The following is a 27,173-nucleotide window of genomic DNA, read 5'->3' on the forward strand; positions in this document are numbered from 1 at the left end:
CAGGGAAAGTTGATTTCATCTATGGCCCATTTGTTCATCTTGCTTTTGGTCCAGGATATTTGCAAAGCTGTCTTAAGCTTTGCAGCACCATGTTTCAAATGCATCAGTTTTCTTCCTGTCAGCTTTTTTCACGTCCAGCTTTTCACATCCATACATAGTGATACGGAATACAGCCTCCATTTGTGCTGATGATTGAGACAAGGTATATAAAATCTTTCATAATTTCAATGTCTTCATTGTTGACCTTAAAGCTATGTAATTCTTGTATAGTCATGATTTTTGTTTTCTTATACTCAGCTGCAGCCCTGCTTTTGCACTTGCTTCTTTCACTTTCATCAGGAGTCATTTCATTTCATTGCTGCTTTCCTCCAGTAATAGGGTATCATCTATATATCTTAAATTATTGATGCATCTTCTACCCATTTACATTCTTCCTTTCTCTGATCCTTATTCAGCTTTCCTTATGTTATGTCAGGTGCACAAATTGAACAGATAGGGAGATAAAATATATCCTCATCTGATGCCTTTCCCTTGTTTTTCCACATTCTATCATAATTACATATTCATGCCTATAATTCAAGTTACACATCAGGACACTCAAGCGCTGAGGCACACCCATTTGTTTCAGAACCATCCATAGCTGCTCATGATCCATACACTCAAAAGCTTTGTAGTTGTTTTTAGCATTCCAGAGAAAACATATATTTGCAATATGATCTCAAGTAAAGTCTTCCTTTTCAGAATCCAGCTAGGCATTTCTTGCTCCATTTGTTTGTAGCAGCACCTTAGGCATCACTTGACTTGCATGGGAAATTAGTGCAGTGGTTGTATTAGTGCTGCACTCCTTTGCTTCTTCTTCTTGGGGGTTGGAATGCACAGGGACCTTATCCAGACTGTGGGCCATTGATTTGTTTTCTATATTTTTTGGCATAGACTTAGAAGGATTTGGACTGATTCAGTCTTTGCAACTTGGAATAATTCTGTTGGAATAACTTGGAACTTGGAATAATATGCTGTCTACTCTGGGTGCTTTGTTTCTTCCAAGTGCTTTCAGAGCTGCTTTCATTTCCCTTTCTAACATTGCAGGTTCTTCCTCATAGGATTTCTCTTTGAAGGAATCTGTTATATCTTTCAAACATCTTTATATCTTTATAGTTCTTCTGTATATTGTTTCTTCTTTCTCTTTATATTCTCCTGGTCAGATAGTGCATTCCCCTGTTGGTCTTTCAGCATTCCTAATCTAGGTTAGAATATTCTTTTGATTTCTTGGATATTTCAGAAGTGGTCACCTTTTTGTGTGTGTGTCTTGCCAGCCCTTAGCTATTTTGAATGTTTCTTCTGTCATCTATCTAGGCTTCTTTTCTTTCTTTTTGCTATGATTTGGGGGGGGGCAGGGGGCACCCTTCCCTAATAATGTCTCAGTCCACAGTCCTTCTGGTTGATAGTTGAGTTCAGTAATGCAAATCTTTTCTTTAGGTTGACTTTAAATTACATAGGAATGTTAGTTAAGTTGTATTTATTTTGGCACTATGCTTCGGTTAGTGATCTTTTTCAGCTTTACTCTGAATTCTAATGTTAGTTGTTCATGGTTACTACCACAATCTGTTCCTGGTCTTGTTTTGGCAGTGAGGTTACAGCTTCTTTATCTGCTGCTTCCAGTTAGGTTGTTTGTTTGTAGTATTTGTGATAAATAGATTGTTGCACAAAATTGCATGGTTTGTTCTGCTTCGTTTCTGAACCTCAGGGCAGATTTTCCTACAGCATTTGATTCTGCTTTGTTTCCTACTCCTGCGTTCTGTTCACGTGGTGTAAAGGGAATGGAATGTTTGGGGAAAGTTTTGGAGATTGATGTTTCTATTGAGGCTTTGTTGAAGAACTGCAGTTTAGTAGAAATTTCAATGAATTTTAACTAAGTTCTTTAAAAAAAAAGTGACTGAGTAGAGATGATAATGATTATTAACTTACAGTGATTTTTATTTATTTCTTTTGTACTTGATGTTCTGTGTAGTATTTGTTCAAGATTCCTTTATGTTTCTTTGCTTCATTTTCTTTATTCTTTATATTTTTTCTTTATATTTCTTAAACTGTGTTGTTTTTAAAGATAATAATAAAAATAGATTTTAAAAGTATGATTTCATATTCCAGTATCCACAAATATAAAGTGATTTGCATGCAGGTTCAAATTCAGAGAGTAAGATAAAGCATGGATTCATATTATATTTAAACTCACTCTTTGTCTAAGTAGATTAAATAGCATGTGATCCAGTGGATCTGGACATATGGTTTCTAACTTGTTAGATTTGAAAACTATAATCCTTCATCATTTGATCTAGAATTTAATTTGGTTGCATAAGAAGAAATAGATCATTTTGAGAACTTCCTAGAGTAAATAATACAACAAGCTAACAGGTATGCCATATTACATTACAGAGATCAGTTTTATATAGTGAATCAATCACCTGTTTCTGAAATTGTAAAATAATATCTGAATGCTGATTTAAATAATCACAGTTTGAGCATTTAGCTAAGATGTTATCAGGGATAATATTTATGAATTGAAAGAGCTTTCATTTCAAATTAAAAGTTCTGAAATAAATCCCACTGAAATAAAATCACAAATTATTTGGGGTAGTAGTAATGATATCTAGTAATTATTAGTAATAATGATATGTTACCATTACTACTATCATTCACCAGCATGGGGAGGGAGTTCCCTACAAAACACTTATAGCTATTGAAAAACACAGCTTCCCAGCAAAAAGTTTCCTCCACACAGAGGGAAGAGCCCATATGTGTGAGTGCATGGATGGCTACTCAAGGAACAACAGTTACAGGTAAGCAATTTGCCTTTCACCTGAAAAGAAGAAAGAAGTAGAAAAGTAAGAATGGATTCAAGGAAAATGGAATTAGAATATCACTGGAGTGATAGAGATAGAATGAAAGAGCATTAAAAAGTGTATAGGGAAATGTATTGTCCAAAGCAAGAAATGGCGCTGAGGAACTAGAACAAGAGGGAAATATGATATGAATGTTTAGGTTATGACTCACTTAAAATGAGGAGGTGGAAGCAGTTTCTGAATTGAATTGTAAATGTAAAGGCATTAAAGAACAATTGTAGAATACTGAGTAATATTGCAAGAACATCACTGTATATTTAGTTTGGAGATACATTTAACACTGCAAAAGTTTTGTCAAGGAACAGGACAAATGTCATTGCTGTGAAAGTTTTGAAGAGTAGAAATCTATTAAAGAGGTACAATAATATTTAACCAGGATATATATGTGGCACTTGATATCTCGTAGAAAAATGGCAGAAAATTAACAATACTGAAGGAAATAGGTATGGATGTCTAAACATAATGTGAGGGTAAATAAAGAACATTAGCTATGACTCAGCAGTACCAGATAAAGTGTTTAAACACTATGAAGTGTTTAATGTTGCGACTACAATGGCATCCTTGAGTAATTTAGCAAAAGCGCATCCATCTATGCTCTGTACTTCTACAGCCATAAGGAATCACTGGATCACAGTCTCTGTCTATAGAGATTACAGAATTTGGAGATAGTTTTTTTCTGTTTTCCTGCATTGCCAATTCTTCACATCTAGTGGCTTGCCTTTGCAGGAAAGGGAATGTAAGCTCCATGTCTGTGTTAATTTGTGTACAATAACTTGTGCTGCTGCAGCAAAATCCAGTTCCAGATCCAGTTCTAAAATCCAGATTGAGGTGTTATATCTGTTAATGCCGCGGGCCCATAAAAGCCCAGTGTTCCTTAATATGCAGGAGAAATCCAGGCATGCAACAGTAATTAACCATAGAAAACATGATTTTAGTGAAGTCTAGTTGTCAACTAGGTAACACAACCAAAACTAGAAAATGGAAAGTTGATTTTAAATTTATAGTAAAATTATGTATAGATTCATTGTTTAAGGCTAGGTGAAAACCCTGAGGAATATATGATTGCGTTTCTTTTTACCTGGAATGGAAGAAGAACAGTATTCCCCGGGGAGTGGGCACCTACTGTATTTGTGAATTCAACATATGAGAGAGGAATCTGATCCAATTATTGCTCAACATTTTAAAAACTAGAACAGTAGAACAAGCAATAGTGGCAGCAGCATGTTCCATATATTTGTATGTAAGTATGTAATAGTTGTTAATATTAGTAACTTCAAAAGGCAGAGCAAGGGCTTCTGCAGTAAACTGGATTGGATTTCAGTAAATAAGTGTGGCCTCTGTACATACATCAGTGTGCTGCTCTCACTGAATGCCCTTCCTTCTCCTTCTCTTTGCTACTGGCATGCAAGGGCACATGACTCCCAGGGGATACAGACGAAAAATACTGGTGTCAGAACAAATTTGGGATTCAGTCAATATCTGAATGGCCATGCATTAAATAGAAGTGTTTTGAATTTATCATCATTTCATTTTGTCCAAAACTAGAGTTACAGGTCATACGATAAAAGATAGAGGAGGTTTATCTGGTTTGTTTCAAGCTCTTTTCAGATTTTCTATGTTTCCTGCTACAAGATTGCTTTGTACATTGATCCCTTTTGGAGAAACCCAACTGTGATCCTCTGCCTAATGCTAAACACCATATTCCCACGTTTTAAGTTAGTCATGTTACAACATGCTGCATTGTGAACTGTGAATACACATTTGCTTTTTGTCTATGTAAAGAATGCTTTATCTGTTTTTCTAACACCAGGTTTGTTGTTTAATTTTATTCTTATTTTATTTCTGTACTACTCAACATCCAGAACTCTGTTTTTCATGGTGGAGGTGCAGATATGTATTTTATAATATATGGAGGGCAGTAGAAGAGTATTTTACATTGTGGGTACAGAATAGAGGAGCCAATATGTCAATTTTGTGATCTTTTCCTGGCAGACTAAGGAATAGTCTCATTGGTTTTCATATGATGTAAACTACATGTTTTTCCCAGGAACCTCAAAACTTTTCTTTTCTATTAGAAAAAAAAAAATATGGCATGGCTTCCCTGGTTTCTACCGCTGTAGAAGGCAAACTGTGTGTTTGGATGTTGCCCCCAGACTCATTGTCTCCAGAAAACTAGCCTGTGAGGAAATGATGTGGCTCTTAAATTTGTTATGTGGTTGCACCACTTACTTTTTACATAAAATGATCCAATTTGCAAATCTCTTTTCAGGGGGGTTTTCCCTCTTGAGTTGCCGTGTGGCTCAGTAATCTTAGCCAGTTCTGTAGCTTGAATATATACCTTAAATTCCATTTTAGGGCAGTAGGAATTGTAATCTATTATACGGTCTTCCAAAGTCCTCATTTTGGGAGCATTCATTCTTCTTTTTTCAATAATAAAAAGTTACTTTCTGCAATATTACTCATATCCTTCCTTAGGATGGGTTTATCTAGTCGAGATGATGTACTGGATTTTATATTAGGCTGGAAGCCTCCTATGACTGCTTCATTGGAAGCTTAATCTTAAATTAGCAAGGACACCTTGTTTGTTTGTTTGTTCATTTATTTATTTAAAACATTTATATCCCATCTTATATGAAAATCATCACAGGACAGCTTACAAGAATTAAAACAATAAATTAAAGCAATAAATAAATAAATGAATGAATGAATGACAACGTACATAATACCAACAAAAACAAAATGTGACTGTGAATATTAAAACCAATTAAAATCCCTAATCCTTAAAATAGTGCATAAATAAAAAGGTTTTCACCTGGCACTGAAAGGAATATAAAGTTGGCTCTAGGCAAACCGCTCTGGGGAACGCATTTAGGCTGTAATCTGATGTATACTTATATAGGAGATCAGCAGTACTTGCTTCTGAGTAGACATGCATAGAATCAATCTCCCCACCTCTCTCCCTCTCCCTCTCCCTCTCTCTCTCTCTCTAAATATATATTCCTGATTTGGGGATGTGTGGGGAATAATGTCTGTCTGCACAAGCTTTGAGTGGCGGATGGTGGAGAATGGGTGTTTAAAATGACAGTAAAGACTTTGTAAAAGTGCTATATCCATGTTGAGGTTCTTTTGGGGGAGGGGTTGGCATATCATTTTAATAGCTTGTCAAGCATTTAATATATCTAAAGGGGCATTTGTGGGAAAAGACTGCTAAAAGCCTATTGTATTGACATGGCAAACTCTGCGGGATACCACAAATTGGGGGATGAATATAATTAAAGCCTTGTTTGAATGTAGCGATGCTTATGATTGGGGACAGAGAATACGTCACATTCCTTCAGCTCTGTTCTTCATGATGCCCATTTTAGGAAAACTGGTAAAGGGTGAAATTCTACTGAATTGGTATCTTGATTATCTGTCTGGCTTTCATTTATATCATCAAAGTTTTTATTTCTGAAACCTACCCTACTCTCCCAAGGACTGTTAGGCCAGTGGTAAAACATAACTGGCATCTCCAGGTAGTGGGGTGAGAAAAGCTCCTAACTGAAACCCTGGAAAGCTGCTGCCAAATCAGTGTAGATAGTACCAACCTAGATTGATCAGGAATCTGACTCATGACCTGTTTAGAGTAATTTGTTGGATTTTCCCCTCATACGACCTAGGATTGAATGACACAACAAAATGTTCCTGACTAGGTAAATAGACCACTGTGCTTGAATGAACTGGTCCAAAGAAGACAGGTTCTTATGTCCCAACAGGCTACTGAAGCATCTCAGAATGAATTAAGTTTGAAGCCAGCAAGATAGAAAATATGAAATTAAAGTTAAAAATAATATATGAAGCAATGATCCAGTAAGCCATTTTGTTCAGTAAGCATCTAAAATGGAGTCTTGTGGCAATCCTCAGTCTTGACATTTGCTACAGAAGTTTCGCTAAACTGCAAGGTTTGCTATTTGACTGCTGTTTTAGGGGTGGGGCAGACAGCCATTATTCCTGCTCTTGCTGACAAAGGACACACTTATTAAATAATAAAGCCAAGCTGCCACCTGTACAGCAGCATTCACAATACATGGACATTTGGCTCAGATGGCATGGCCCATTGTACATCTTTCAGAATGGTGAGCAAATAGGGATTGGTCCTGAAGTAATAACGTGGAGGTTGAAAATTGAGTGCTTCTATGGTACTAACATTTGTCATTATAGTACAATGAAGAAGGCAATCTACAGCTGTAAATAGAAACCATATTAACTGGCTATACATTCTTATATTAAGAACAGGTTTGTACAGATCTGCTTTCAAATTCTGCTGTTTTGGTGTCTGTTTTCATCTTTTAAAAAGCTTTGTTCCTATATCATGTGGAAGGAAACCTAGTGTCTAAGCTTAATAGACTGTGTCTCTGTAGTTCAGTAAATAGGATTTTAGGAGCTTTTTGATCTTGAAACCTTGATTTGGTCACCTGTTCTACACATTAAAGATGCTAAAGAAATGTGTATGGATAGCTTCCAGGAAACAAGTGTGTTTGCTTCTTTTGGGAGTTGTTCGACAATAGATGAGAACTTACTTGGATTGGAGCAGATTTTTTTGCCCTTGAAATGATGTTTGTTTTATGTTCTTTTTACTTTTTTCAGTGATATATTGAATGTTGTTTTTGTTTTTCACTCTCTAGGGTAACCAGGAGCCAACAGCCACTCCTGACACAATGGTCCAGCCATTCACCACAATCCCATTCCCACCTCCCCCACAGAATGGGATCCCCACAGAGTATGGGGTACCCCACACTCAGGACTATGCAGGCCAGACCAGCGAGCACAATCTGACAATCTATGGAAGTACCCAGGCTCATGGAGAGCAGAACACGAATACTGCCACCACACAGAATGGATCTCTTACGGTATGCAGATCAAGGAATATAATTGAGGAGTACATTGTTATTTATTTCATAGCTGATTGCCTGAACTCTGACATTGTATTTTTCAAGTAGCATTTTTAGGATTTCTTGTGACAAAAAATAGAAACACAGGGTGGGAGGAGCACCTTTTGCATCCCTAAATGCCCCCTCACCCTACCCAGATAAAGGTTGTAACTGGAGGAGTGAATTGTTCTCATCACTGTCAAGAGAATTGGGATAAGCAGACTCATCTGAGTCTAGTTTGTTAGTAATCTGAAATAATTAAGTGGACATTCATTAGATGATGGAAATTATACCCATCTTGTTTTATCCATCGTTAGAATGCAGTCTAAGTAACTGTAAGTTCTAGGGGCCTTGACACACCTTGTACACGGTTCATTCAGGGATCAGGTTCTCTTGCAGCTACCCTTTTATGCAGCTAACCTAAGCAGGAATATATAGAGATGGGTCTGATTTGCCCAAATCAGGGTACTGAGTGTTTGGAAGGCACTTGTACAACCAAAATAGAGCTGGAAAAAAATTGGCAACCAAACCCCAGAACTCTGTTAACCTATGCCTATTCTAAATAGGGCCATTTTGGTGGGGATTTCTAGACTCTTGAAAAGTTAGGTGTATAGGAATTTATATTTAAATCCCACCCTTTTTTCTCACAAAAATGCTAAAACAAACCACACAATTCTTCTTCTGTACATTTTATCCTCATGAAAATCTATGGGGTAGGTTAGTTTGAAAGTCCATGACTCTAGTCACAAAATAAGTGTTATGGCCAAATGGAGCTTAGAACCTGGAACTCCTGAGTCTCGACATTGTGGGGCACTCTGAGTCCCTTAACACTCTATGCTATGCTGGCTTTCTTTATTTTACCATACTTATATCCCACATTTCCTCAGGGAGGTCCAAGCAACATACAGTGTTCCTCCCTTTCCATGTTATCCTTACAACAACCCTGTGAGGTAGATGAGGCTGAGAAAGTGTGATTGGCCCAAGTTTACCCAGTGAACTTTGTGGCCGAATGAAGATATAAACCACTTCTTCCTGGCTGTTAACGACATGTTGCAGTGATGATCTGAGTTAATAGCAATGCTGGAATTGAGAAATTATGTGGTAGTTGAGAAGACCCTTAGCTGCCGCATAGCCATTGTTTAAATATTTTTTTCTTTTTTTGACTTCATTGTACAGCCTCAGACTGGGCACTATGCCTACAGATTATCCAAACAAAAGGTTTATCCATCTATTAAGCCACTTGTTAAGTCTTAACTTTCAAATAAAGAGCATTATGGTGGGAACCTTGGGTGCACACAGTGGATTTAATCTTTTAATACTTTCAGTTTTCTTGTAGTGTGGCTGGCGAATAGCAGTCCTTTTATCCTGATAAGTCCTGCATGAGTACAGTGGCCATGACTAGAGGAACTTGATTGAAGGGCCAGTTCAGGTACATAGGTATGCTTAGCATGGGCCAGTGTTATGTCTGTGATGAGTAGCTGACATTATGGGACCTTAGAATATAGCTAATACTGCTTTAGCTTCAAGGTAAAGCAATGTGCTTTTAGTTGGAAGGAAAAAGAAAGCGCCGTGGTGTAGGAAGCTAACATGACAGTGGGCCATTTAATTAAATCTAAATATTTTAGTCTAGTGTGGGAAGCCAAAATTCAGACATACACACCAAAGCATTATTAGATACCTTACTTAGTCCAGCATAAAATGAAGAGCAGTATGGTCTTCTCATATCCAGCAAGTACAATACAGACTTAGATATTTTGCACCAAAATATGAAATTTATAGTGTGAGCATGAAAGAACTTAATCCAGGGAATGATAGATGTTCTCCTGTATAGTAGTAGTGAATTCCCTATATATATATTGTTTTGGTTTCATCTTTGTCCAGATGTGTTTCTTTAAGAAATTGGGGGAGGAGATGAATAATGTGAACCTTGACTTCAGCTACCAGTTGCTGCCAAGCTTCCCATTCCTCTTCCATATTAGGAGCCATCTAAAGAGTACTGCAAGAAAGAGCCCTGTATTCCATCACCTAATGCAACTGCAAAGAGAAGTGATGAGAGTGGGAATAGGAGCTAACACATGTCCACTGGCGGGCAGAGGTGGGCAGAATAATTGCCTGAAGAAGAGATGACAGGACCACTTGTATTTTGGTGGTATACTATGCATGAATTTGCTATGAGTGTGCAAAGACAAGAGATTTTGTTTGATTCAAGCTTCAAGGCAAAGTGTCACTAAAGAGGATAAAGTGAGTCCTAAAAGTGAAACAAGCATCCCTAAGGATATCAATCACACTTACAAAGTACTACATTTATACCACTGCTGTTTTACAGATTATATAAGGGTAGGCACTTTGTCCCTTTCAGCCAATTCCATATTTTGGTCTCATGAGCAAATAGCAGGAGAGGAAAACTTTTGGGTAGATTCCTCTTCACTACCATTAGATTTTGCTATTTTCACTTTTGTGTCCATCTGTTACATCCATTCTTATTTTGTTGAGCATTGTTCTATCTCTTGCTTTTACACTCTCAAGGCAGTAAAAGTAGATTATCATGGACAGTGTCCTTTCCACTTTTGGTGAATGTGGTAAGTCTTCCCCTTCCCCCAAAGGGGAGAGTTGGGGAATCATCCCTGCAGTTGAGCTGTGATTTGGAAACACACAGAATGCTTCCAAAGTACAGTGGGACTGGAGAGATGATCTACCTTTCTCCTGAGTTTGGGGCTAAGGAAAAGATGTGTGAAATAATCTTTAATTTCATGCTAGGTTGTAAGAAAGCACTCTAAGCTATTTTGAAGGACAATGTGACATTGGAAACAACCCTGCCACTCCTGCAGCAGGGGAACAGTAGTGGAAGCCACAGGTTTGGAGTACCTATGAAGGCTATTCAAAATTCCAGTCCCCCCCCCACCCGTTTTTTGAGAATCTCTTTTTCTTTCTTTTCCTGTAAACTGTTGTCTTCCTCTCTCCTCCAAATGTTTCTGTCTTGCTCTTTCTCTATGTTCTCCTTTGTGTACAGTCCTGGGTTATATGAATATATACGTCATCAGTACTGAATTTCACCCATAGTAAATATTATTAATATTATTAAATCTAATAAATATTTATTTTAATTTATCAATGGCTTATACAAATTGAGAAAACAATCATTTTACCACTTTTGAGCCACTCTGTATATGAAGAACAATTACAGTGTGATGTGCACAATTGTACTGCATTATATGATCTTGAGTGTGTACAAATTTTGATGTGGAAAAGTGAAGGAAAATGTCCACAAGCATGAAGGCTTTGAAGAATGCTAAGCAAAAACATTTGAGATAGTGTACAGGAATTTTCAGTTTTTACAGCTTTTAGCTATTACAGCTCAAGTTTGTTGTGAAGATGATGTGGTATGTATAAACTGTGGTTTTGGAGGAAAAATGAAGAGGAGGCTTCCAAGATCAGCTTTACTCTTGATGGTACTGTTTCTCATCCTTTAGTCTAAGACAGCTTTCTCCAACCTTCAGATTTTTGGGACTATAACTCCCTGTATTCCTGACCAGGTTGTTCTGGCTGGGGTTGATGGGACTTTTAACCCAAAATATCTGGAAAGTGTCATATTGACAAACATGGCTTTTAAGGAATTGACAAGATGACAATCTTCCTTCCTGCTGTTTCAAGTTCTCTAATTTAAACCAGGAGTGGGGAGAGAATATTACAAGAATTACAGGCTAGAAAGCTGGCTTTGTATAAACCATTAATTTAAACTGTTTCACTGGTGCTGATCCTCCTAATAGCATTTGGACCACCAGTGCAGAGACTGAGGCAGTACCAGTGTGTTCTGTGATTGTTAACTCTAGTCCTTTGGAAACAGTGTAATTGTTCCTTACTTACCTGTCAAGTCACTGGGGAAAAAAGGAGGAGGTGAGGTATATGACGTATCTCCAAATGCAAAGCTTCAGAATTACTTGAACTGCTACCTGATTTTCATTTCTGAGCCTCTAGAACAGGAGAAGGCAAAATGCTGCCGATGGGCTGTGCTGACTAAGGTTGAGGGCAGTTGTAGGCCAAAACTTCTGAAGGACCTTATGTTGTCAGTCCCTTCTGTAGATGGAACCTTTATATGTAGATTAGTCACTAGAAACAAGGAATGCCTTATGTTGGCTTCCTTCAATGCATGCTTCTATCCCTTGGTGAAGGGTTGAACATCTAGAATGTGATGCTTCAGCATTTCTGTCTCTGAAGTGCTCTTCCAGTGCCACCGTAGGGCCAGCTTTGAAGTCCGTTAAGTGTGAAGCAATTTGTCCTTACTAGTAAAACAAGTCCTGAATCTACACTTCCTTTATAGTGTTAAAAATGTTTTTGTCTTACATCAGATGTTAGGCGAATTGGCATTTTAAAAAGTTACTTCAGCAGCTGAGTATTCACAGTGCCTTGGGAATGTGCTTTTAACATCCCAGGGATCCTTACAGGACAGCAAACTCTTGGCTCAAAATGTTTGTTTCAGTATTCTTTGCCATGTGAATGGAACTTAAAAAGCCCTGGACAATTCATACATTTAGAGAGACTGGTGGATGGTCCAGCAGTTTGTAGACCAATCAAGCCTTTCATTTTGGAACAAAATAAAAATAAATAAAACAATCTGAAGTTTCTCTTTGTACCAAACTTCCTACCCAACTTTAATGTCTTGTATTTTGCCAGTAGTTGGTCACTTCAGTACAGAACTACATGTTTGGCATACAGCTGAGTTTGATAACCCAGGGTTCTGCTGATCATGCAATTCTGTCATCAGACTGACCTTTTGTAAATCTTCTATTTTGGCATTAGCTGTCATATGTAACCTTATCACTTAGTAACCAGTAACTATCATTTTCTTCAACATAGTTACTATAGTGTACTCTCCTTAAATGCACTTCTTACATTGAGCATGGAGTCACTGAAGAGCATGGAGCATTGGTTTCCTATCCAAAAAAATCCTTCAGTTGTTATAGTCCTGCCTTTCTAGTCCAGTGTAACCCAGGAGCCATCCATCATCCACTCTTCCCAAATACCTGGGAACAAACATGGTGAAATCTGGCATTGGTACCATGTTTCATTTGAACCAGGGGAAGAGAACCTTTGGTCAACAGAGTCATAAGCTCCTTTTGTGATCCTCAGGACCCAAGCCCCACCACTACCAAAGGTGGCTGTACATTGCTGCCCCTCACAGTGCAACACAGGCCCTTTGCTGTACAGTAGTATGCAATTTGGTTTAAAGGGGGTGCTAATTCATTGCATACTCAACACACCACACTGCAACTGGCAAACTTGAGCTTTCATAAACTTCCACTGATTTTCAGCAATTTAATTTCAAATATTCACTCAAATAGTTTGGAGATCATAAACATTCTGCTGATTTAGGCACAAATTCCCCTTCCCTTCTGTGGTTTATTAACCACAGTATACTGAGGTGTCTAAATCTGAGTTATCTATGGTTTGTGCAAACTGAGGGTTCCCCCAGATGTGGTTTGCCACTCCAAGCCATGGTTTCAAATCATGGTTTAGAGGCTGTCTTGGCTTCCGCTATTCATATTTAACTCTGACTCAAATATTATAGATCGCTGTGATTATAGCAAACCTAAGGAGAGGGGACAGCACAAGTCAGTGATTTATTTCTGATTTTCAAATGGTGATTTGGAGATTGGATTTTTGTGTAAATTGAGCTGTTGCCTTGATAGTAGAAATTCACCAGCTTTTGTGGAAATCTTTCTGTTATCAACTGATTCAATCTATTATGTGGATAATTTCCCCTTTAATAATCTCTCAACCTACAGCTGTCTACCACTGAAATTCCTCAATTAAGCTGATTTACGTGTGTCCCTGTAATTTGACAGATATGATCTCAAGAGTGCAAAAACTGGTAAAGGCTGAGGTGGAATATGACAGTGTTTGAAATAGACTCCTGAAGTAGGATTATGAATTGTACAGATGTCCTGAAAACACCTGATCCAACTCTGTCATTTGTGTTTGAGTTGGCTGTTTTCAAGAAGCATCAATCGCTCTGCTATGATGCTAATCTTCTGAAAGCAAAGGATAGCAACACAAAAAAACAGAAGGGAGTGGGCTTTGCGAATCATTGTGTGTCCATCCCCCCCCCATGCAGGCTGTAGCATATTTTAACTATAGATATTCTGATTAATAAATACTGGTCATCTGAAATTGTGTGAAGAAACACAAGAACACAAGAAAGGCTATGCTGGATCAAACCAAAGGTCCATCTATTCCAGCAGTTCCATACACACAGTGGCAACCAGCTGCTCAGAGGATTGCTCAAGCAGGATGGCTGCAAGACTTCCACCTGCCTAAGCTCCTCATGCCCAACTGGTGTATACAGGCATGCTACCTCTGGTGAAGGAGGTAGCATATAGCCGATAATGATAGTAGCCACAGCCACAAAATGTTGCATGAAGAAGTACTTTCTCTTGTCTGTCCTAAACCTTCCCACAGTCAGCTTCCTGGAAATGACCCCAGGTTCGAATTTTAAGGAAGAAGGAAAAGGAGGAAAAAAATGTCTCCCTCTCCATTTTACAACCATCATGTATTCCCTCGCTCATCTTTTTTCTAAGCTGGACATCCCCAGTTTTTTGCAGCTGCTGCTCATAGGGGAACTGCTCTAGCCCCTTAATAATTTGTGTTGCTCTTTTCTGCATCTCAATAATGGCCTTTTTCAGGTAAGGCAACCAGAACTGAAGATAATACTCTAATTGCAGTTACACCAAAGATTTGTATATGGGGAATAAAATCTTGGCAGTTCTATTTTCTATTCGATTCCTAATTATGTCTAGCATGGAGTTTGGCTTTTTCACAGCAGCCATGCACTGAGCCAGCATTTTCATTGAGCTCTCTACTACCACCCCAAGGTCTCTTTCTAGCTCTGTCAGTTCCGATGCCATCTACATGTACTTGTAATTGGAATTTTTGCTCCAACATGTGTTAGTTTATTTGTGGGGGAGGGGGGAAATTCTTCCCACTGTACCTTCTGTGAGATAGCTGATGTCAGTACTGTGTGGCCATACCTACTGTTGCCATTGGTCTGCCCTCTCCCCACTTTGATTTCTGGTTCTGGGAGTGGCATCTACTATTATACTCTGCCAATAGTATTGGTTCCCATTGGAAGCACTGGCAGGAACTTCTCCAGCCATTGCTTTAACCAAGGACTGTCTTCCCCCACCTGTGCCTTCTTCCTTTGAAAAGTTATATACAGTCAGATTTCTTTACTGAGTGGGTTCACATGATCAGGGAAGGAGAAGAAGCCACCATGATCTATCTTCCTTCTCTGATTGTGAGACCCAGCCACCTAGCAAGCCTCATGGCGAAAACATTGGCTTGCTCTTTCTGCTCTTCCCATGGGCATTTGGGAATAACTGGCACTGACTTCCTACTCCTCCTTCCTGTTATCATGAGCTATTTTGGGCTTGTTGCAGCTGTTTTGCTTTTTACCTTTTTCGCCAGAGATCTGGAAAGCTGGCTATCAAGCTGACTTCCCAAACCCAGTTTTGGCAGCTACAAGCAATCATTTCAGAGTGCCACGGTGGCACCTTGAAAGAGCTGTGCCATATTTAAGAAAAGGTTTACTTGCCCAACATGCAGATATATGTCCCAGTCCAATACCACTCAATTCCCACTGAAAACCCCCTTTTCAAAGGGACCCAGAGTTTGCCAGATAAAATTCATATTTGTACAGTTAAGGCTAGAAAAAATAACTTGTGTGTGGACATTTTTCGAAGTCTGGAAAGCCAGTGGCATCCCCTTCAAAGTGCTGCTGGGATTATCCATCACTATCAAAATGGTGATCTCTGGCAAAAAAAAAAAAAAAAGGTAAAAACCAAAAAAGCTGTTGTTGTTGTTAGTCGCGAAGTCGTGTCCGACCCATCGCGACCCCATGGACAACATTCCTCCAGGCCTTCCTGTCCTCCACAATCCCCCGGAGTCCACTCAAGCTCACACCAACTGCCTCAGTGACTCCATCCACCCACCTCATTCTTTGCCGTCCCCTTCTTCTTTTGCCATCTATTGTTCCCAGCATTAGACTCTTCTCCAGGGAGTCCTTCCTTCTCATTAGGTGGCCAAGGTATTTGAGTTTCATCTTCAGTATCTGGCCTTCGAAAGAGCAGTCAGGGTTGATCTCTAGGACTGACCGGTTTGATCGCCTTGCTGTCCAAGGGACTCGCAGGAGTCTCCACCAGCACCACAATTCAAAGGCCTCAATTCTTCGACGCTCAGCCTTCCTTATGGTCCAGCTTTCACAGCCATACATTGCAATTGGGAAAACCATAGCCTTGACTATTGTTGGCAGGGTGATGTCTCTGCTTTTTAGTATGCTGTCTAGATTTGCCATAGCTTTTCTTCCCAGGAGCAAGCGTCTTTTAATTTCTTGGCTGCAGTCCCCATCTGTGGTGATCTTGGAGCCCAGGAAAATAAAATCTGTCACTACCTCCATTTCTTCCCCATCTATTTGCCAGGAAGTGAGAGGACCGGATGCCATGATCTTAGTTTTCTTAATGTTGAGTTTCAAGCCAACTTTTGCACTCTCCTCCTTCACCTGCATCAAGAGGCTCTTTAGTTCCTCTTCACTTTCTGCCATGAGAGTGGTATCATCTGCATATCTGAGGTTGTTGATATTTCTCCCAGCAATCTTAATTCCAACTGGTGATTCATTTAGGCCTGCCTTTCTTATGATGTGCTCTGCATATTAGTTAAATAGGCAGGGCTACAGTATACAGCCTTGCTGAACTCCTTTCTCAATTTTGAACCAATCAGTGGTTCCATGCCCAGTTCTCACTGTTGCTTCTTGACCCACATATAGGTTTCTCAAGAGACAAATAAGATGGTCTGGTACTCCCATCTCTTTAAGAACTTGCCACAATTTGTTGTGATCCATACAATCAAAGGCTTTAGCATAGTCAATGAAGCAGAAGTAGATGTTTTTCTGGAACTCCTTAGCTTTCTCCATGATCCAGCGTATGTTGGCAATTTGATCTCTAGTTCCTCTGCCTCTTCGAAATCCTGCCTGTACTTCTGGTAGTTCTGGGTCCACATACTGCTGCAGCCTAGCTTGTAGGATTTTGAGCATCACTTTGCTAGCATGTGAAATGAGTGCAATGATGTGGTAGTTCGAACATTCTTTGGCATTGCCCTTCTTTGGGATCAGAATGTAAACTGACCTTTTCCAATTCTGTGGCCACTGTTGAGTTTTCCAAATTTGCTGGCATATTGAGTGTAGCACTTTTACTGCATTGTCTTTTAAGATGTTGAATAGCTCAGCTGGAATACTGTCACCTCCACTAGCTTTGTTGTTGCTCAGACTTCCTAAGGCCCATTTGACTTCACATTCCAGGATGTGGCTCGAGGTCAGTGACCACCCCATCGTGGTTATCAGGGATGTTAAGCTCTTTCTTGTATAGTTCCTCTGTGTAATCTTGCCACCTCTTCTTAATCTCTTCTGCCTCTGTTAGGTCCCTGCCATTTTGGTCCTTTATCATGCCCCTCTTTGCACGAAACGTTCCCTTCATGTCTCCAATTTTCTTGAAGAGATCTCTGGTCCTCCCTATTCTATTTTCTTCTATTTCTTTGCACTGTTTATTTAAGAAGGCATTCTTATCTCTTCTAGCTATTCTCTGGGGGAAAAAACCGCTGTAGTGAAGCCCAAATGGATCAGAATCATGGTAGGAAGAGTTTTTCCTGCTTTATCTCCTGGGAGGAGTGGACCAACAATCTGTGGTGAGCTAAATTGTCTGCAGGCTCACTATGGGTAGTTTTGTAAATAGTCAACTTGCATTGTCTTATTGTCAATGTGAATGTGTCCATTATCTTAAATTTGGGCTGGTTAACATGTCAGAATTAGTTCACTAACCCATCTTATTCCTGGCAGACAGTCAGGCACTCTGGTTCACCATGGTTTATTTTCCATTTAATCTTTCCACCCACTCCCAGCACATATCCTGGGATTGGTATGATTTGTGTGCTGCGTGTATTGTGCTTTCCTGGCTCTAAAGGAAAACTTTTCCACTCCTGCGGCAGATCACTATCTGCAGAGACTTTTGTGAGAAACTGATGTTAAAGTGTGAGTGTATAAACCTTTCCTGCCCTTGCTGGAGTAGTGGCTTTTGTTCACCCCCGTTTCTTCACCTCTTCTGACATTAACCACCTGCAACAGTTTTTCTGAGGAATAAGGGTAGAAGCATCTCCTTCACCCCAGACTGTTTGTTAGTTCATTTACTCCTTCCTTCCTTGACTTACCTCTAGATAAACACACACCATATTGCAGTATTGCAAAATTATATTTTCTTCCTCCTGTTTTCATCTACTATCACCTTCATTTTACGTATGTATGTATCTATGTTTCTTACCCCCTACACAAATTGGAGGGACATTGGCATGAAAATAGAATGGGGGAAACTTTAAGTCTTCTTCCAAAATAGTATCAAATTGGTGCCATATGCAAAAGTAAGTCAGCTTACTGGAACAGCTGTAATAGGAAGAGGAATGTCTTGGCCCACAAGGGGGAAAATACATTGTCAAATGAAAGATTAAACTAGGGAGGAAAGTTCAGAGGGCACTGGTGAGAGAAGATGGTGGGTGGAAGCAGCAGTGCATGGTTTGCCAAACAGGACTTGGCACATGAGGAGTGATTGGGGTTTTCACCATTCTTACCAGAGTCTCTGTAGCTGTTTTGAATAAACTTGCTGAAGCCACCCTAGACAACCCAACAATGAGCCATGGATTCTCAGGGTGGTTTTTCATGGTTAACCAACCATACTGAAGCCACTCTGGCAGGTTCAGATAATACAAGAAGCCACTCATGAAATAATCATGGCTCACAACCCAGTGTGGTTTATCCTGTCATGTGAACTCAAGTGTCTTAGAAATTCACAAGAGGCTTCTTCCCACTGCTTCACCAAGCCCCATGCCGGAAGCAGAGCTTGGGGAAAGGCTTGCAGAGGCAGAGCAAGCTTCTACAGGCTGGTTGGAAAATCTGTGTGAGCTGGAGGTTCCCCACCATTGTTATACAAGTTAGAGGTATTATCCTATAGGAAGTAGACATGATATCCCAAATTTAACTGGTAATCTGCAGTGACATTCAAACTGGGCTTCCAGGCTACTGTGAACTTAGCTTGCTTTCTCTGTCTCAGCCTTCTTTTTTCATCTTTACTGATTTCTGTGTTATGTTGTGCCTACACTGCAGGAAAAAGCAGAGAGATAATTTGAGCATCAGAATGTTATAAAGTGGGAAGCAGCCCTCATGTTATTGTCAGAAGCTGCAACTGGATTATAGTGAGAAACTAGTGGTGGCAAATTCCATCTGTTTTTTGTTGTATGCATTTATGTGTGGCTAGAACACAAACAACCTGTGCCCATACTTCTTGTTGAAATCAATTCTAAATAATACCAAGCATCAAGGGGGAGGGAGGAGGCAGTAAAGGTGAGACAGATGTGGGGGATATTTATTGCTTTACAAATGCAGATACTTATGTTTTTTTATTTTATGTATAGCACAAATGTTTAATACATCAGTAGTCAGTGCCACTAGACAGGATTTTAGGAGCTATATTGGAAACCTGGGGGCATACCAGTGAGACAAGAAATCCTATTTCCCTTAGTGTATGCTTGTTTCTCTCCTCTCACCCAGTGCTCAGAGGAGAGCTTCCAGGGCTCAAGTTTAAGTGGAAGTCATTGCCTGTGCCTCTGAAGCCCTTCCTCCATTGAATGAATGCTACTGATGAGGGAAAAGGTACTCTGCATTTACGTACAGCCACATTCTTTATTTTTCGTAGTTTCTTTACATGTAAAATGTGTAAAATATTTTTTATCCATCTGTGCATGCCTCAGGGAGAGCAGCAGGTGCCTGCACGTGATTCCCACTCTGCACTTCTCTGGTCAGTGCATTAGCAGCAGCTTTCTCCATTGTGGGTAGTCTTTGTAGTGAGCTTTACCAACACTCTTTTCCTGAAACTGGGAATGAGTATTTTCAGTCGTTAATTCAGGAGGGTGCTATCCCTTGCTTTCTTTTCATGCAGATCTTTCTCTGGTTTCTCTGGTGTGCTGGCTATCTTTAAAGGATTGCATGTATGAGGGAAGATTACTTTCTACCATTGAGCATGACTTTTGCCTGATTTGCTTCAGGAAAGAGCATAATACAAGCTCCTGAACCTTCAAGCATGAGCCCCTTGTAAGAGCTTCCTCCAGAGGCACTGCTTCAAAGTGTCAAGAATGCTTGGAAAGACTGGTTCCTGAAGAAGAAGTGCCCTCTTCTCCACTGCAACAGCAACAAAGAGGGACTTGCTGTGGCTGTCAACATATGAGTATATGGATGGGAGTGGGGAAAGAGTAGTATGGCTGCATCTATACTGCTGGCATATAACTCTCTGGTGGCAATTCAGTCCTTGGGCCTAGAAAGCCCCCCTCCTCCATTTGTACCCTCCATAGTCAACAGTCATCACAGATGCTTCCCCACAGAGCTGGTGTTGTCACTGCTTTTATAGTTCTTGGAAAAGACTTTCAATTGTTTGGAAGTATTAAACAAGTTGTGTAGGTGGCTGAAGGCATCATGGCCATGTTTTATTTCCACAAATGGGGCACTGCCTCTGAGAACCACCCCTTCCAGGTTAGCTATTTATAAGAGTGTTATCTGTCTATTGTAACCTATCTCTGTTTGCACGGCCAGTCTTCAGATTTCTGTTCTGGATATCCTAAGCAGAGCATCACTTACAGCCTCCTGTTACCTGTGTTCCAACTGCCCTGTGTCCATCCTTTTGCTGACCTGTTTGAAAAGTGTGCAGTTTGGGTGGCGATGGTGGTTCTCTAAGATTTTAATTATGTATTTAACAGGTTTATGTCTCTCACAACAGTTAGGTCTTCAAAACTACTTGCGTGTTGTGAATAAAATAGTTTCAGCAAGGTTAGCATACCAAATACAAATTTGCTGTTCTAGAAAAAGGAATAAACTCCCTAATCCTCCTCTTTTCCCCCTTTTTATTTTTTTACAAAACATAAATACAAACAGTTGAGATACAATACATATCAAAATATAGCAATAATATTAGCATCTGCAACCCAACTGATAACTAAAAAACCCCCAACAAACACAAAAAAATTGTGCGCCCGCTCCTCAGGAGACCCTAATCCTACTCTTGATGCTTGTTCTGGTTGTGATCAGGCAAAATGACAGACCATTCCCCACAAAGCAGAGGCCAAATCTAGGATTGGCACCTATAACAATGTTTAGATTCGGATGCATGGAAGGGAGTTAGTATGCACATATTCTCCTACACAATTAACACAGCGTTCCCCAACAGCATTCTGATAATTCTGCAATTTATCCCCTAGTCTTCCAAGCTACTTCAGTTATCAAGGAAAACATAAAAATAGCTAACTCTCATGTCATCTCATCTTCTCATAAAGTATATCAACAGTAGATTCAGGACAGATCTAAAAAGCTGCTTTATACCAGTATTGTCTGTGTTGATTGGTAGCAGTTTGCTTGAATTTCAGACAAGGGTCTTTCTCAACCCTACTCGGAGATACTGGGGACTGAACAATTTGCATGGGGGAAAAACGAGCTGTACCATGGCACTACTCTTTTACCTAAGGATATGATTCTTTGCTCAATGAACACTAGCTTAGAGGGGGGGGTTTAAAGGGTTAGGCAAATACACAGCAGATAGGCTTTCACTGGCTAGTCAACTCAGCAGTGTTGAAAACAGGAACCTACTTATCTAGACACATTGTGTCTCTGATCACAAGCTGCTGCAGCTAGTGGCCAGGTTCTGGTTGATCAGGTTTGAGTCTCCTCAAGGTTTATTCCTGGTTTACAACTTATGGGCTGTTTTGGCTCTACAAGCTGGGAGCCCCAGTTCAGATGTGACACAGTAAGGTTTTGAATCATGATTGGTTAAACTGACTTGCTGATGGGAGGAACCAGCCAGAAATAGGCTGTTTGTACTTGTGTTCAGCTTTTGAGCAGTAGTTCAGGATTCTCAAGAATTCTGGCTTACTGAATAGACAGTGTATTGGACTGTCTGAGCCTTAAGCCTGACTAGGCAATATAATATCCTCGTTCTTATGTCTTGCTTCATACCTTAAAATGTTCCTAGGTTCTGGTCTGCACTGCTTTTTCTATCAATAGTTTCCCTCTCCCTTTGTGCTATGCCATTTAACCCATTGCTAAATTATTCTGAATTCTGGGAGAAATTAAAGTTGCTTCTGGGGTGCAGGGGGGCTCATAGCACTACCAATCAAAATACATTGTGCAACTATTCCATCTTCTTAACAGTTTGTTTTGTTTTTGTGGTAAGAAAAAATGTGGTTACAAATTTATTTATGGAAGACAATATTGCCAGAACTGCCCCCTTTCCCCTGTACAGTTCTATGAAGGAGGCAGGGCAATTACAGAATAACTACCTAATCTGGAAGCATCTTAACCATTTTAATTGCTGTTTAGAATATTTGTAATAAGCACGGTTTTTTTTTTACCAGATATATTCCAAAAAGATTACTTTCCCTTCATTTTCAAGTCTGACAAGGTATATGCAACCTTGAGAGAAGGAAAAGCAGTATCTCAAAATGAAGCACTGTCAGAAGAAGTGCTGGAGAAGCTGACATTTCATGGGAAAATAAGTTATTTTCTGAAGTATATGCATTTATCTGTTTTCCCTGAGATGGTATTCTCCAGCTAGGCCACTATGTAAGTTATCTTCAAAGTTGATCATAAGAATGGACATGTATTAATCAGTGGCCTAGTGATGATCACTGAAGTGAAATTAACATAGAAACATGGAAACATAGGAGGAAAAAAGTGAGTCAGAAGGGGTCTCCCAGGTCATCTAGTCTGACTACCGGCTCCAGCCAGCTCCACTCATGTAATCCCCAACATGTGGTTTTCCAAATTAAGACTTAAGTCAGTTTTTATAGTCGGTTGATTCATGATAATCCGTTTCATAATAATACTATAGTGTACTCCTGTGGCAGATTTCCTGAGTCAGGGAATACCATAACTTGGTTGCAGCCATAAAGAAGGCATTTTCCATCTTTTTGTCCCACAGTAGGCATCCTGGAAGGTGAAGGTGATATGAACCCCATAAGCTTCTTTAACTTCTTGAAGAAATCTGTTGAATTAATATTTTTGCAAGGATAAAGGATTGGTTTCTCCATTTACTTCTCTGTATTAACAGTAAAGATAAGGAGTGGTACAAATAAGCTCCCATGTTGTACTGATTGTGAGAATGAAGCACTGGAGAAGTTGGAAAGGAATAGGCACATGCTAGCAGCTATTCATACATAGAATCCTCAGGAGGCCTGTTACACTGAGAACCACCAGTTTAGACATGTTCCCAGTTTCCTCCCTCTGTCTACACCATTTGTGATCAAGAGTGAGAATGATGGGCAGTATGTCCAAGGCCATCTGGATGGCTGTGTCAAATTGCCAATTTCACCATCTGTTGTAAGAAGTTCCTTTTTTGGAAATTTGCATTAAATATGCTCCAGTGTATGACTAAAAGCAATGTGAAGAGAGAGACCCCTTGGACCATGGTAGTTAAATGCATCCGTGAGTTGTTTTGGGAGATCGTTTCCTAGTCATTGTCTGCATGGTTGATATATGAGATATCACAGGCTCTGCCCTTCTCCCTGGACAGTTTTACCCTGGAGAGTTGTGAGCTCTGATGAAGTCATAAAAATAAAACTGCCAAACTGTGGGGTGATTTAATCACAAGCCAGCCGCATTGATTCTTCCCTTAGGGTACACCATGCATTTGTTTGGAGATAATTTTGCCAGTGCAGTGAGGAGGGAAATGGAAGCAGCTGTAAATAGCATCTTTGTGTTGTGATCAGGTGTACCTTTGTCAGGAAACTCGTGAGTGTCTGATATTTGGGGCTGGTTGAAATTGATTCTTGGTTGAATGGAATTAGTTTATCCCAGCTGTTTGGTGTCTTGTTTTGCATTGTGTGTCTGCAGATGCTCAGACTGAGTTTGAATCTCATTCATTGCCTGATTGAAGCAAAACTGAAAGCTGTTCTTGCTTTGCTCAGCACGTTGCTTTGTGAATGTTTGCTGCTAATGTGCTTTTGTTTGTCCTGAAAAGCTCATACCCAAGTCCAAGGTCAAGTCTGGAAGTGAGAATGTAACTGACAAGAGCCTAGTTGAGCTGCTTTCTAAGAGTGACTGAGAGACCATTCTTTCAGCTGTTTTGGAGATTCCATCATTTGTATTATCCAGACAGTATGCTTAGGTTAAGACATGCAAAAGCATCATGTTGCTATTTTAGTGAACAGAATTTTTAATGCTGGAAATGGATAAAAATATATTGCTGTTGTATCATATCATCATGGATTGACATGTACCCTTTTATACCACATTCTTAAATTAGATGTTGACTGTTGACATAAGAGATGGTTGTAAATGTTGAGTTTTCATACTTATTAGGCTTGTATCCCACCCTTCTTTCCAGGAGCTTAGAGTGGTATGCATACTGTTAGCCCAGTTATTTATTACTGTGAGGTAGGTTACGCTGAGTCTGACAAGTCCATATTCACTCAGTGGATTTCATGGCTCAACAGGCACTTTGAATAATCTATTTCAACAGTATATCCATAAGAAATGGGCTTTAAAAATAAATACTAGTTTGAATGCTTTTAAACATACTTAATTTTCTGAAAATCATATGGATAAGTATGCAGATCACTTGAAATATAGGAAGTATAACATTACATATACATTAAAGGGTCGGTTAAATCAAAGTAACTACATTCCTACAAAATAACCTTATGAGAGGGAAGAATAATCTGTCACGTAAACAAGAAGAATAAGGGCCTGAAACATTTTGTCAGTTGACTAGATCACAAGTATTACCAGTCTATAAGTAAAATAACAGAAGGTGGACTTGCCAGCAAGTATTTCATTGTCCTTTCCTTAACTGTAACTGCAGTAAAGACTGATTTGATTATTATTGATTTCACTTTGCTCCTGCCAGCACTCATCAGTCAGGGAACATATTTTTGGTACTTCACAAAAACTAGGTCCCCTAATGCTGGAAGCTGTCTATGTCATAACACAAGTCTAGGGGGAAGATTCACATGAAGATTTAATAACACTTTGTTTCAACTTTTAGAGCCTTTCACTAAGATATATAGGTTCCAGGGTCTTCTGTAATGCACAAGCTATTTAGAAACAGTGCACTCATGGGAACATGACACACAATATTATAATTTCTTACGTATTTGTTTATTTTAAGCATTTTATCCATCTCTGCAACTAAGAAGTTTCCCAGAACAGCTTCATAAGGTCAATAAGAACAATGTGTTATTAAAATAGTAAACTATTTAGAGAGGTTGAGATGAGGCCAGGTTGCTGCTGCAAGGCAATTGGTTCTTATGGTCTTTGTAAGGGGAGGAGAGTCCTGTGTTTATTCCTGCTTGGTAGAGAAGATGGTGATAACAGTTCACCTTGCTAGCTTCTTCCTTCTTTCAGCTTTCTTTCTCTCATATATTTTTGTTCCATTTTTTCTCTCTGAAAAACAAATTACTCAAACCAACTTAACATATAATATAAAACACATAACAATGACTAATAATTAAAATACCATTGTAAGGTAAAAGGGGTAGCAGAATGACACAGAGAAGGGGAAGACGGTTAGAGAAAGAACATTGTGAAAGCTGTGTTAAGAAATATTGTCCACATTGCTAGGCTTTCATGTTGTATGATGCGCTTGGCATGGAACTGAATGATTGCTTGCTCCTTTGTGATCCCTCACTTTAATTATACTCTTCATCCAAATATAATAGCATTTATTCTGGTGTGATAGGTCTTTACATAAATGTGAGTTGGTTACTGTAATATGATAAGGATTTTTTTCTCCCATTTAAGAAATGTAAAATTCATAAGAGCTGAAATTTCCTTTGAGGAACCAAGATGAATTTTGAGAGGGTAACACAGGCATTGATTGGAAAGTGATACATTGGAAGTAATCATTGATGAGAATAAGTTGGCACCAGAGAGTAGAACTGGAATACTGCACATATTGGCTCAGCAATCCATAATCCTATAATGCTTGAATAAGGCCTTTTACTGTCCATAAAGTCAGAAATATAGTTGGATAGAAACAGCTAGTGTTCAAGGGAAGTAAATTTTCTGGTTTTCTTACTTGTGGCAGCAGTTGTACATGATCTCAAGAACAGGAGGCAGCATAATAATGTTTTAATGTCAGGTGCTATTTCTGATGCTTGGAATCAAAAGGATCGTGGAATCAAGGATAGTATCTTTATGTTAATTCCTGTTTCTAATGAGTTGGCAACCAGATGCCTTTCAGTTGTTTTGGACTACAGCTCTCATCAGCCCCAGCCATCATGGGTAATGAAGCTTTGGAAATTGTAGTCCAAATCATTTGGAAGGCACTGGTTCTCCTACCTTCACTATATATTACTACAGGAGATGTTCAGGTCCCGTGTGGCCACTAAATGTCCAATGATGCTAAAATTACTGAGAACTTTTAAAAATTGCATGACATAATCTGAGTTCACATAACAGAACAAGCCATGATGGTTTGGTGCTACCTATGATGGTTTGTTGTATCATGCAAACCCAGACTAATCTCTTCTTGTTTGGCAGCAAGCCCCTCCAATAATCTATAACCTATTCTAGGGGCTCCTGTAGTTATGATGGTTTATTGTGCCAGCAGAAACTGGGAGAGTGACCTCATCATGGATATAGGGAATTGTCTAGTGGCTTGCTTGGAAAAAGCAGAAAACCCCCCTTGTTGCTCTTGCTAAGGCTCTGAGCAGCGCTAGACACCCCCCAAGTACCCAGGAAGTACTTGGGATGGACTGGTACCAGCTGGATGTCCCCTACCATGACCTCAAGTCAGTTTTGGCTAGCTACAGCTCTTTTGCTCTTTACTCTTGGAGGAACTATCAGTTTTTTTTCCCAAAAATGCACACAAAGTGTATGCTTTGGTTTTTTGTTTTATTTTAAAAGTAATATTAGCCCTACTTGCATGCAAGTGCACAAATTTGAAGCTTTTCGTGGGACATAGTCCTGGAGGATACCTGCTGCCACAGTTCAGCAGGCACCAACCCTGGACGTACCCCAAAGGGGGTCCAAACAAATTCTTTCCCCCTTTGCTTTCTTTTAACAGCTGTCAGAAAGGAAGCTGTCAAGAGAAAGCAGTTAGTGCTATTTGCTTGCAAAAAGGTGGTGGTGTAATTTACATCCACTTCAAGGAAAGAGCCTCTACTTTTTTCCCCACCTCTACAATCTTCAGGCTGATGAACATTTTTCACTTTTCTCCAAGACTCTAGATACTCAGGAAAGTGTAAAAGTGCATCTTTCCCTCTTTTCTTTGAAAAACTTTTGCAGCTAGTTATT

The 27,173-nt window shown here is 39.5% G+C and overlaps 1 protein-coding gene across 17 annotated transcripts in view; it reads left to right on the plus strand.

Moving 5' to 3' along the window:
• Positions 1-27,173, plus strand: part of RBFOX2 (RNA binding fox-1 homolog 2) — a 201,262-nt gene that overhangs the window by 126,049 nt on the left and 48,040 nt on the right. For all 17 annotated transcript variants that reach the window (XR_006415771.1, XR_006415772.1, XR_006415773.1 and 14 more), the window contains exon 3: positions 7,562-7,786. Coding sequence is in view for 9 of the 17 variants with exons in the window: in XM_044441078.1 (XP_044297013.1) it covers positions 7,562-7,786 (225 nt within the window). In the remaining 8 variants the exon portion in view is untranslated. The remainder of the gene's footprint in view (positions 1-7,561; positions 7,787-27,173) is intronic.

This window comes from Varanus komodoensis, unplaced genomic scaffold, assembly GCF_004798865.1.
Source record: "Varanus komodoensis strain SLA01 unplaced genomic scaffold, ASM479886v1 scaffold39, whole genome shotgun sequence".
Taxonomy (NCBI): Eukaryota; Metazoa; Chordata; class Lepidosauria; order Squamata; family Varanidae; genus Varanus; species Varanus komodoensis.